A 13,091-nucleotide genomic window follows, 5' to 3' on the forward strand; every position below is an offset into this window, starting at 1 on the left:
TTACATTTTGTATGTTGTGTTGCTGAATCAGGGATGCCCAGGAGAATCGCACAGTGATCTTGATCTAGGTAGGGATGGTAATGGAGACAAGTGACTTGTGTCAGCTTCATGACCTTGTAATTTCACTTTTAAAATTCTGTCTTCAAGTGCTTCTCTCTTTTCTACTTACATATGGAAACCATTGAGAATCTTGACAATTATAAAATAGCATCAAGTTCAGATGTAGATACTTGAATTCAATGTTTTTCTCTAGCTTTCACTCATTGTTCCTGTCTGATCCCATCCCCTGGGCCAAGGAAGTGAGCTCTTTCAGTATCTGAGGAGGTCATGCACGTTCTCAAGGATTCCTTCCAATCTTAGTGGGATTAGGAGAGCTCAATTTTTTACCCAGCAAATCCACAGTGTATCTCAAAGTACCAGGTCTATGTTTTTTTTCTTTTTTTAACTTCACAAAATGACATAAGTTTAAAGTTTAGATCCCGAAGAAAATCTGTTGCAGGGTCCTTGGGAAACACCAAACTGACCAAACCTTCATGGGGCCTCTGAACCTGCTTGACCTCGAAGGCCACCTGGGCCAACTAGAAGGCACAGGGGCCAGGGCTGAGTTTCATGCCTTCATTTTACAAAAGAGGAAAGGAAGGGAGGCCCAGAGAAGGACTACACTCCATTCCAGGTCTTATGCTGATGGCACAAAGGGATCCCAAAGCCAGGAGGAACTTCTCCCATGGTCCAAAACTCTTCCCACTATGAAAACACTTCTACTTAGATCTTCCAAAGTTTGGAATAAAGTTACAGCCATAGCAAGATTAATAATAACAACAATAAAAATAAAAAACAGTACTACATAGCTCTTATTAAGTAAAGATGCGTTTTTTTAACCCAAACTCAGTGTTTCACTTTATTTTTTAAAAAAATTTTATTGGAGTATACTTGATTTAAAATGTTGTGTTAGTTTCTGCTGTACAGCAAAGTGAATCAGTTATACATGTCCATATATCTACTCTTTAAAGACACTGTTTTAAGCAGTTCTCAAATGTTAACCAAATTACACAACTTTCTTATGAGTGGATGCAGTTATTATTCCTGATGTAAGGATGAGGTGACAGAGACACATTGTTTGGAACTTGCCCACGTTGATAGTAGATGGCAGAGGTGGACTCGCCAGTGTGTCTCCAGAATCTGCTCACCCGTCCACTCTGCCCTCCCCCTGTGAGCAGCCCTGGAAGGTTTGTGGGTGTCCTGGGGCTGCTGTAACCTCAGACTGGGGACTTAAACAACAGACATGGTTTCTCTCACAGCTGTGGAGGCTAAGAGTCCAAGATCAAGGTGTGGGCAGTGTTGGTTCCTTCTGAAGACCCATCTGTTCCAAGCCTCTCCCCCAGCTTCTGGTGGTTGGCTGGCAGTCTTTGGTGTCCCTTGGCTTGTAGACCCTGCATCACCTGATCTCCACCTTCATCTTCACATGATGTTCTCCCTGTATGTGTGGCTCATGTCCATATTTCCTTTTTGTAATAAGGACCCCAGTCATATTGGATCAGGGGCCACCCTATGACCTCATCTTAACTAAGTTCCATCTGCAACAACACTGTTTCCAAATAAGGTCACATTCTGAGGCACTAGGAGTTAGTATTTTAACAAATGAATTTTGGGGACAGACAATTCACCGCATAACAGATGATGTATCTGTGAACCTGTAAAAAGCCATTTAGAGCCTAAGCTGTGGTTAGCGCCAGTCATCCTGAGCTTTGCACCGCAGGGATGGATCCCCACTGCAGTACCATCACAAGCTTGCACTCCTGATGTCTGGCCCTTGTCTCCAACTCAGATGTCTCCAGAGACCAGGCAGACAACAGAAATTAAAGCATGAGTGAATCCACATGTCAGGTAGAAGACAGAGCGCAGGGGCCTGCTGGGAACCAAACAGCATCCCCATCGACACAGAGCAGCTGTACAGGCTCCAGCTGGTTGTTGCCATTAGGAATGGGGACTCAGACTGCCAGAGCTTTGACCTGGTTCTGGTGAATATCAGTGTCTTTGAAGGTAAAGGACACAGAAATCTGTGTTTTCTTTGGTTTTAAGTCGAGGTTAACTTATTTCAGCTTATTAAATTCAAAGGATTTTAGCTGATTTCCTACCAAGACTGTATATGAAGATGAAGCTGGAATTCAGACCTAGCTTGCTTTCTTATTATTTTGGACAATTAAAAAACCTTTAGAAAAGTTGATGCAAGAACAGTACAATGAATACCAATGTATCTTCACTTAGATACAACAGATGTTAACATTTTCTCATGTTTGCTTCTCTCTTAGCTTTTCTTTCCCTTCCTCTCTCCCTCCTTTCTTTCCTTCCTTCCTTCCTTCCTCCATCCTTCCCTCACTCCTTTTAAAATTTCTTCCTTTCTTTCCTTCTTCCTTCCTTCCTTCCTTCCTTCCTTTCTTCCTTTCTTTACCATTTGAGATTTAGTTGGAGATTTTATGACATTTTACCCCTAAATACCCCAGCATGTGTGTCATAAGAACAAGGACATCCTACATAGCCCCAATGTAGTTGGCAGTCAGGAAATTTAACATTGATTCCATATTCAAATTTCCCCTACTGTCCTTTCTAGATTTCTTTCCCCCAAGCCAGTATCCAGTTAAAGGCCATGCATTGCCTTTGGCTGTCAGGTCTTCTTCTGTCTCCTTTAACGTCCAGCGGTTCCTCCACTTTTTGTCTTTCCCGATATAAACATCTTTGAAGGATCCAGACCATTTTTGCAAGATACCCTTCAATATGGATTTGTCTGAATTTTCCCAACATACTTTGATTGAGGTTAAATATTTTTGGCAAGACATGGGTAATGTCATGTGGTCACGTGATGCCAATTTTCTCTATTATTGGTAATAAGTTTGATCATTTGGGTAAGGTGGTGTCCCCCAGATTTCTCCATTGTAAAGGTACCTTTCTGGCCTTTATAATTAATATCTGACCTACAAGTACTGTGTGATTATCTTGTTTCTTGACTGTCTATCACATAATAACATTTGCATTCATGGATAAGTCATTGCCTGAATCACTTATTTCTATAGTGGTTGTAAAAGAGAGATTTTTCTGGTTCCATCATTTTTCTATATTTATTAGTTTGGCATTGTTCTGTAAAGAAGAGGCATTTCTTTTCTTCTTTTTCTTATTTTTTCAAAAAATGTTTACAGTTTTAGTATGGGCGCATTTTAATCCAATACATTATGATTTATTTCCATCGTTACTCATTGCGATGCTCGGATTCCTCCAGATTCGGCCGGTGGGAATCCCTTCCAGCTGGCTCTGCTGTACTTCCGATGTGTCCCTCTTAGTTCTTTTTTTAACACCTTTATTGGAGCATAATGGCTTTACAATGGTGTATTAGTTGCTGTTGTATAACAAAGTGAATCAGCTATATGTGTACATGTATCCCCATATCTCCTTCCACTTGGCTCAGTTAGATGTTCTGGACTGTCTTCCCCTTTCCCCTGTTCCAGCCTGGAATCAGCCAGCTCTCCAAGGAGCCAACCCAGCTTGCTTTTAAGCGATTTAAATATGACAAAGTATGGTCCAGGCTTTGAAAGGGAAGATTGAAAAAAGTTCCATTAGCACCAAATGGAATGAATTTTTTAAACCACACACCTTAACAAGGTAATAATGCAGCGAAGAGCTCTGGTCTATGAGGATGCCTCACAGAAATGGATTTGGATATTAGCTTGCCTACAAAGCTTCTCTTTTTAGGGGAAGGGCAAGGGACATTTGGTTTCCCGTGATGGGGTTTAATTCAGCTGAATTCTTCTTAGCCTGGGACCAGTGAAGTGAGTGGCCTTAATTATGGCAGCTGGAGTCACGACAGTTTCACAGAGGAGAGCCTTAGGGGTGTGTTGCAATGAGTCTGACTTTACTGGACTCATTTGGAGAAGGGTAATTTGTTTCTAAATTATTCATCCAGATCGAGAGCAGCTGGTGGCTGGCTGCCTGTTGTGTGTTTTATGCAGGTTTTAGTATCTGAAAGCCTCGCTCCTGCCTTGGCCGGGAGAGCTGGCTTGTAGAAGCAAAGCCACGTTTACAAAGAGCTGAAGACGCACGAGGCTGTGCTTGTTCAAGCTTCTTCAGGAACCAGACAAAAGCATCAGTCCTGCCACTCATTCCTGAAAGTGCAAGGAATTTGTGTTCATGTCCGGAATAATCCTTTCAAGTCCCTGAAAGAAGAGTAATACTGGCAGCTTAGGAAGTCTAGTGAGTTCAAGCCAAAAGGGTGTATTACACACATTGATTCTTTAAAGAAAAGCATATTGAAAGGTCGCAGGCTAATTTTTAAAAAAAATTCTATTTTCTCCATTATAGAGGTAATACAGACTGGAAGCATCACAGACGTACATACAGCTAGAAGGTGAAGGCCCCCATCATGTCTGCCATGAGCTGAGGTCCCTCAGTCCTCTGTCTGGTCGTCTGGATTGTTTTCTCTACATACTTACAAGTGTGTAGGCTGTGAACTGTGAAAGTGAAGCCATAGTTTTCGGACAAGTGAGCACCTTGTAGACTGTGGTGATTCCTGGTATGATCTGAGTTTTGTGGGATGTGGTCATTTCGAGAACAGACAAGAGTGGTGGGAGTGACCGTCCTGGTGGGAACTCTGGCACTAGCTGTGTGATGTTGGGCAAGTCACTGGCCTTCGGGGCTCAGTTTTCTTGCCCGTAAAACGAGTTGGGGAGGAGCAGAGGGCAGACGTTCCCTCTCCTTGGCTTCCTGTCAAGGGAGCTTTAACACGTTTGCTGATTCTCAGGCCCCACCCCAGAGGTTCTGACTTACTTGGTCTGTGTGGAGTCTGGGAATTGGCACTTAAAGAAAAAGCTCCCAGGGCTTCCCTGGTGGCGCAGTGGTTGAGAGTCCACCTGCCGATGCAGGGGACACGGGTTCGTGCCCCGGTCTGGGAAGATCCCACATGCCGCGGAGTGGCTGGGTCCGTGAGCCATGGCCGCTGAGCCTGCGCGTCCGGAGTCTGTGCTCTGCAACGGGAGAGGCCACAACAGGGAGAGGCCCGCGTACCGCAAAAAAAATAAAAAAAATAAAGAAACGCTCCCAAATTACTGAGCAGTCAGGATTAGGGGTTACTGAAATGGAAACTCTCCAAGGCCCCACCTCCTGACCCAGCCTCATCAGGTGCTACTATTCATAGTCTTGGACACCAGACAGCCTGGCCTCAACCCCCAGCTTGCCTACTTACTTGCAGTGTGACTTTACGCAAGTGAAAACCTCTCTGTGCCTGGGTTTTCTCATCTGGGAAACTGAGATAGTAATAATCCCTACCTTATAGGGTAGTTGTTATTGTGAGAAGTAAGTGGGTTAAAACACCGAGAGCACTTAGGACAGTCCCTGTCCCAGAGCCCACAGGACAGGAGAGTGAGCGATGGTTATCATTTATTTTATGGATTCGGAGATCTCCTGTGTCCCTTCTAGTCAGGAGCACGCTTTGCCCATGCTGGTGTTGACATTTTGTAGTCATCCAGTTGGTTCTGAGAAATTCCATGTGCCCTTTTAAAACTCTGAGCATTCCTGTGAGAGCATCTGGGAAATACTATTTTCCTTGTCTTCACAGATGGGAAAAAGACAAGCTCGGAGCTGAGATTAAAACCACACAGTAAACCCAGTCATGCAGCCCTTATGTGCATGTAGTGTGTGAAGTAGGGAGGAAGGCGAGCTGTGTTGACCCTGGAGATAACCTTCCTTAGTCACTATTTGTGGGTTCTCAGGTATAGTATACCTATCCTTGCCTGCAAATCTGCCATTCACCTTGAACCATCACACCCACACTCTTCAGTAAGGCTTGGTGTCCACCTAGATTCCCTGTTTCCTTTAAGACGTGGGCTGTAACTTCCCCAGAAGGATTCTTCCAGATTGGAGACCCAACATGGCAGAATAGAAAGACGTAAGTGAGAGCCCCTGGGGCTTTCCTGCTCTGAGCGCCCTTGACCCTTTTATTGAGTCCTTCTCCTGAGTGTCTTATCTGCATGACAAAGGGGTTGGGTCATGGATGAGATCATTCCAAGATACTGTTTTCTGTCCACTGTCACGATTTTTGCTTTATCAATATATGACTATTGTTTCTTTTTCTTTCAACCCACTGTAAAGGTGCTCATTTAAAAATTAGCCTCATGCTAAACAAAAATACCCATGATATATATGCGTGTGTGTACATATATGTAAGTACTCTATGATAAATTAAAAGTTATTACTAAAGTAAGGAAGGTTCTTCTGTGTAGCTCCAATCCTAAATTACATCTCTTCACAGTGCACACCCCACACTTTTCTCTGGGCTCCCCTGGAGTAGAGGGTTTAAGTCTTTCTTAGGTAGGAAGCTCCGTGGGAAATTTGACCCCCTGTGGAAGCAAAGAATGAGCCCTGTGGCTGTCATTTTGGTGAGATCCTGGGGCTTTTAGGCGAGTTCAGCATCACTTCATTGAACTTAGTGGTTGAACTAAGGGACACGAGAGGCAGGCAGGGCACAACATCACCCGCTCTCTTTCTTGATTCTGTCCCCAACCCCAGAGAGGTGGCCTCCTGTCCTTTAAACAGGCCCTCCCTGGGGATCGCTGGCTGCCTCTGTGCAAGGTCAGAGGAAAGTTGTTATGCCAAGGCTCAGATGACAGAAGCTGGCACGCCGAGAGCTTTCTCCAGCAGGGAGGAAACACCCCTGACAGAGAGGGTCTGAGGAGGTCAACAGTGTGTTGACTTTTTCCGGTAAGAATTTCAAGCCTGTCTCTTGGATCTTGAGCCAGACATTAATGTTTAACCCCAGCTGGCTCCCTTTTACTATGAAAGCTCCTATTATTTGCAAACTTCAGTTTGTAAAAGAGTTCAACAGACCGAATTAAAATGACCACGGCAATCCTGAACACGTGCGCTGGATTTTACAGCGTTCTGCACTTTGACCCCCATCTCTCGAGTCTCTGAACAGCCTGGTGGGGCGAGAATTGTTACCTATGAGTGAGCCCAAAGCCAAAGGGTGCACAGGGATACGGTGGCCATGAGATTTGATTGGTTCCACTGACGCAAAGCCCAAAGAGCTCTGTCAGTCATGAAGCTTCCATAGAGTGGTCTGATTGTGAAATCCTAAATGCAGTTCTGGGCTTAATAATTTTATCATCACATCAGACAGAGGGAGAATATAGGGGTGCCCTGTAATGTGGCAGGTTGCTTGGGCGGTGCTTACATTTTGGCTGCATTTGGGGATTCTCAAAGTGTGGGTCGCCCACCACCTGCATCAGAATCCCCTGGGGTACCAGGAGATGCTTGGGATTCTGTTTTCTGTGGAGCGAAGGGATGAGCCATATTACTCTCTGGATGTGAAGGGTCTGGCTTGTTTTGTTGTTTTTGGACCATATACTATATTTTATTTTATTTTTATTTTTAAAAATTGAAGTATAGTTGATTTACCATGTTGTGTTACTTTCAGTTGTACAGCAAAGTGATTCAGTTATATATATACATATATGTGTATATATATATTCTTTTTCAGATCCTTTTCCCTTGTAGATTATTACAAAATATTGAGTATATTTCCCTGTGCTATACAGTAAGCTCTTGTTCTGTATTTTATATACAGGAGTGTGTATATGTTAATCCCAGTCTCCCAATTTAGGGACTAGCTTGTTTTAAAGTTGCATGTATGGGGCATGGGAAGGGTATAATCCTGTTCCTTCCCCCTTCATTTCTTTTGGAGGGTAACTCTTTTCTTATCTCTATCAGTCCCAGCTCACCTCAGAAAAATGGTGACTGATGCGGAGATAGATGGCATTAGTTCTGACTTTTCTAAAGTCCTGTAATTCTTGTCTGAGCATCTTAATATGGGAGAAAGGTGAGTCCTAGGTCTGGCTCAGAGGCAGCTGACTGCCTGGTGTACAGATTTCTCCATGTAGAGTCAGAAGGAAATTCAGCCTCTTTTATCTGTCCATCCATCCATCTATCCATCCATCTATCAATTCATTTGTTCAAGGTGTCCAATATGTGCCAGGTGCTTGGAGTATAAGGAAAATAAGACGCGGTCCTTGTGGGGACTAAGTCTAATTTAGATAGGAGCAGAAGTGTAAGAAGAATGGACCTGAGAGTGGTCAATTTCATAGACATTTAAGATGGCTTCGAATGTGAGATGTTAAAAAAAGAAGGAAATGTAAAAACCATTGTAGGTAATGCAGACAAGCCTTGCACAAAGGGCAGAAGACAAATATCTTTTTATATTACATAGTTCTTCAAAACAGAGTTCCCTGGATTTTAGCACTTGCTTTGAGATAAGCCTGTGGATTATTCTGCAGTGGGATCCTTGCTCGCCCATGAATCAGCAACCAGATGTCGACACCAGAACATTAGTGATCATCTCTAACCATTCATGCAACTTATTCTGCGGATTTAACTTTGAAACTATGATTTCAAAGAAAACTCTAAGTAAGAACATCCAAGAGACATTTTCCAGCTATATCTCTAGTTCCAAAGTGCGGGAATGACGTTGATTTAAAAGCAAACCCTATCTTCCTTCATAGGAAGTCTGTTGTTTTAATACTTTTCTAATGACTAGCATCTAATAAAATAGCACAAATTTACACTGAGGTGCTACCCACGCACTCAGGGTAGAGTGACAGACTTTCTTGAATAGCAATTCACATTGAAGCTGACCAACGTACACGTGGTTTGACTTCAACGTGGTTCAGTAGGAGAAGTGAAATGCTGGATGAGGGCTGTCTGGAACACGCGTGCAGTTCCCACAGCCCATGCCTAGGCGGCGTGGTCCCACAGGACTCCCTGATGAAGGTGAGGTTCTGTACCTGTGGTAACTGAGCCCTTGAAATGTGGCCACTCTGACTGGTGCTGAGTATTTAATTGTATATAATTTAAATTAAATTAAATTTGAATCTAGACAACCATATGATGTGTAGTAGAAAGTTACAGCTAGGACATGGCTATGAAAAATCAAAATGGCTTTTCTTCTCTCTTTCCTTCTCTCCCCAGCTCTCCCTCCCCCCTTTTTTCTGACCGCACTTTTTTATTTGGTCCAGAAATTAACATAATAATCACAAATTTTCTTAGTACTTCTAGCTTGCTTAATTCGTACAATGTATTTTGCACAATCACTATTTCAGCACCCTATTTAAAGTAGTGTACGTCAAAACTCTTTTTAAGGAAAATGTCTTTGCTATCAACAACTTGTAAAACACATCATTGCAATTACTTTCTGGGGGAAAAAACCCTTTACATTGTTAAAGTACTACTAGACACATTAGTGTAAATAAAATGAAAGGAACTTCAAAAGTGTCACAGTCGTTTCCATTCCTAAAAATAAGTTGGTGACGAGCCGTAGCTTGAAACAGGTGAGAGTAAGTGAGTGTTTCAGTTATATGTCCGTTAATCTCTGTACAGATTTGAACAAAATAAGCAGCAAGCGATATCCTGGTTCCTTTTTTTTTCTGCTTGCCTTGCCCCACCTGATCCTTCCTCTCTCCCACCTCCATGACTACTGGATAGAACAAGAGGGCAAAGTCGACACTAAGGAAGGTGGCTCCCAGAGAGCCATGTGAGGGGCAATTACTAGAAGAGAAGCGAATTGCAGGTGAGGTGCGGGTAGCACTGGGAGAGTGAGACTTGCACTAGGTTCCTTTGGGAGTGACTCTTTCTCAGTTTGTTCTGATTTCCTCTGGGCTTTGACTCTCCATGGGTGGGGACATGGAAATGAGAACCAAGGTCATCCTTCCAATCTTGTCCAGTAGCTGCTCAATAAATACTTCTTTTTTTAAAAGAAATTATTTTATTGAAGTATGGTTGATCTACAATGTTGTATTAATTTCTGTGGAACAGCACAGTGATTCAGTTATACATATATATATTCTTTTTTATATTCTTTTCCATTACAGTTTATGACAGGATATTGAATATATAGTTTCCTGTGCTATGCAGTAGGACCTTGTTGTTTATCCATTCTGTACGTAATGGTTTGTATCTGCTAATCCCAAACTCCAGTTTATCTCTCCTCTATCCCCTTTCCTTTCGGTAACCATAAGTTTGTTTTCTAAGTCTGTGAGTCTGTTTCTGTTTTGTAAATAAGTCCATTTGTTTCATTCTTTTAGATTCCACGTATAAGTGATATCATATGATATTTGTCTTTCTCTGTCTGACTTACTTCACTTAGTATGATAATCTCTAGGTCGATCCTTGTTGCTGCAAATGGCATTATTTCATTCTTTTTTATGGCTGAGTAATATTCCATTGTGTATATGTACCACATCTTCTTTATCCATTCATCTGTTGATGGACATTTAGGTTGCTTCCACGTCTTGGCTGTTGTAAATAGTGCTGCTATGAACATAAGCGTGCGTGTATCTTTTCAAATTAGAGTTTTGATTCAGCAATCCCACTCCTGGGCTTATATCCAGTCAATAAGCATTTCTTGAATAAGTAAAGGATGTCAGAGCATGGAAACCACTGTTCCAACCTCAGGGAGTTGTGGCCCAGCCCAGTTTATTCACCTCTCAGGAATTTTAGAGGAGTTAACCAGAGAATGCTTGGACTGTGTTACTAGGCTGGTATTTACTGGCAGCAATAAACACTGTAATGAAAAATACCATAGAGCATTGAATATTTAAGCACACAGAAGGGAACTTGGCCTTTGACATCTGGCTGTAGCAGATTGAATAGTTACAACATGGTTGGAAAACATAATCTAATTTATAGTGTGGTAGAATCAGTGATTACATACCCTTGACAGTGGCAACCCTCACTAAAATATATATTTTTCTCCTTTCTACCTTATAGACAGTATTGATAAACCAGGTACATCATTGCCTGCCTGGGCCATAGTTCTACTTGCAGTATCATTGTCATTGCTTTTGATCCTGATCATTGTTCTGATTATAATGTTCTGCTGCTGTGTCTCCAGGAGAGAGAAAGAAGGTAATTTTTGTTGTTGTTGTTCGTACAGATTTATATATATTTTTGAACTTTTGGTACAAGCATTTGCAGTTTGTTAGCTCATCAGCTCTTTCAAAAGGTATATTGGCTTTTAGAGTCCTTGAAAGGAAATGCATGCCATTCATAGAGAGGGAAAGGACTTTCTCAAGAAAGGAAGCCATTCCTCTGGGGCCTGAGTCAACCCCCCAAGGAAGACAGATCTTCACACTTTGAGAAGGTGATGAGGCAGTGCCTTTCTCATCAAAGACGCTGACTATTTGAGTTTTGTGTTTACTGGCAAGGATATAAGGCTGTCGCAATCTGTCATTTAGATGCTATGTTTTTTCTAGAATAATACCCACCTATCTGAACATATCAAAAGATTTTTTTCTATTTTGTAGAATTCTGAGTCTCCTTTTGTAGGTGAATATTGGTGTAGTGGTAGAAAGAAAAACATGGTTTTCTGTTAACAAAAGTAGTACAAATAAAGTAAATAAAAATAGTTATACATGTCTTCTAAATGAAGTCTTTTGAGATACCCCAAGATATATGAAGGAGTGGCCTTGTTTGGGGGACAGGCCAACATAGAGGTGAGCTTATTAATATTAGCGTGGGTTCATCAACATTGGGGTGGGCTTATTCTGGAGTTAGTTTGTGATTTCAGAAACCACAGGGACTTTGTCATATGGGCAGCTCAGGACTTTCCAACTGTTGAGTGTGTGTGTCCATCTTTGTCTTTCTTTCTCTCATGAAACCTCCATGTACTCCTACTGAATATTTAAATTAAAACATTTAAATTTGAATATTAAATTAATTTTCTTAAAGTTAGAGTTTTTTAAAGCTACATGTCAGTTTAATTGCACTTTTAATTTTATTAAGACTAACTGCCACTCAATGAGCACTTTTTGCATGTCTGCCAGGCACCATGTTACCCAACTCTTTTACTCAGAATAGTTCTCTTAGTGAGATATTCCATGTGAAGTTCATGGTCCAGCCTTAACTAGGTTAATTGTCTAGCCTTAGCTCCTGCATGGGTTTGGTTTGTCCTTGGGGAATTAATTCTGTGGTATACCTTTATTCTTTAGGAAACAGAAGTGAAAAGTAGTAAATACCTGTTGACCCATATTTGATGGGAATTTGTTTTTACCTAGGAGTTACCCTGTATGCCACAGATGCATTACTCAAAAAAAAACCAAAAAAAAACCAAAAAAAAACAAAAAAAGAACACTGGATTTTAATGAAAACTATGAATAACTTAAATTTTAATTTAGAACTGACTAGGATTGTTCATTGCCTTCAGATTATTATTTCTGACATTAGCTATTGTGGCATATTTGAGAACATTCTATTTATTTGGACTTCTGCATCTCTTAGGCTTTTGTCTGTCCCACGCCAGCCTAGTAAGAAGGTTTGTGGCCACACAGGATGTGTACCAGGGAGATTCTCTGATTCTTAGCTTCCTCATTTACAAAATGGGGATAAGTCTTCTCCTATAGATTGGTTATGAGAATTAAGTAAATTAACATAATAAAAGTTTGTGTGATCGTGATCTGTCCTAGATTTTATCCTTCATTTAACTTTGAAAAGTTGATGCACAATGGACGCTACACTTCACCTTGACATAAATGTATAGGATCCAGTGAACACTTGGATTGTCCCATGATAATTATTTCCATGCTTACAAATATTAAATAGCAAGTGTTTTAAAGAGTATTTTCTGGTGCTCTGCTTTGTTGGTGCCTGGAGAATTCTCGGTACTCTGCCTGGTTTACTGGAGACTGACTGAGGACGGCTGAGGACCCCACTCAGCGTGGCCTGGAGGCTTTGGGATCGAAGCTTCACAGGAACACTAGTGACGTTCCTCTATTACCAGAGGGACACTAGATAATCTCTCCCCTTCAATTCAAATAAGATTGCTTCTGAGGTTCAATTTGAGGTGTGAATCAGCGGATGTTGTCAGAACTGCAAATAAGTGAGAACATTACCCAAAAAATAAGGAAAATGAATATTTTTTTGATCTTGATAAAGCTTGATACCTAGGAGCCCTAGATGGGATGGTGAAAGTGCAAAGCACACTGGCTTTAGTACCAGATGGATGGGGGCTGCTGTGTGTTACTCCCCATTGTGAAATGCTAGAGTCCCTCCAGTCCAAGAAT

At 41.7% G+C, this 13,091-nt stretch overlaps 1 protein-coding gene across 1 annotated transcript in view; it reads left to right on the forward strand.

Annotated features, from left to right (window-relative positions):
* The window catches only part of IGSF5 (immunoglobulin superfamily member 5), a 77,461-nt gene that overhangs the window by 51,676 nt on the left and 12,694 nt on the right, over window positions 1–13,091 (forward strand). The window contains exon 5 of the mRNA XM_065875916.1: window positions 10,801–10,938. Within this exon, the coding sequence (XP_065731988.1) occupies window positions 10,801–10,938 (138 nt within the window). The remainder of the gene's footprint in view (window positions 1–10,800; window positions 10,939–13,091) is intronic.

The sequence above is a fragment of the Phocoena phocoena genome, chromosome 4, assembly GCF_963924675.1.
Source record: "Phocoena phocoena chromosome 4, mPhoPho1.1, whole genome shotgun sequence".
NCBI lineage: Eukaryota > Metazoa > Chordata > Mammalia > Artiodactyla > Phocoenidae > Phocoena > Phocoena phocoena.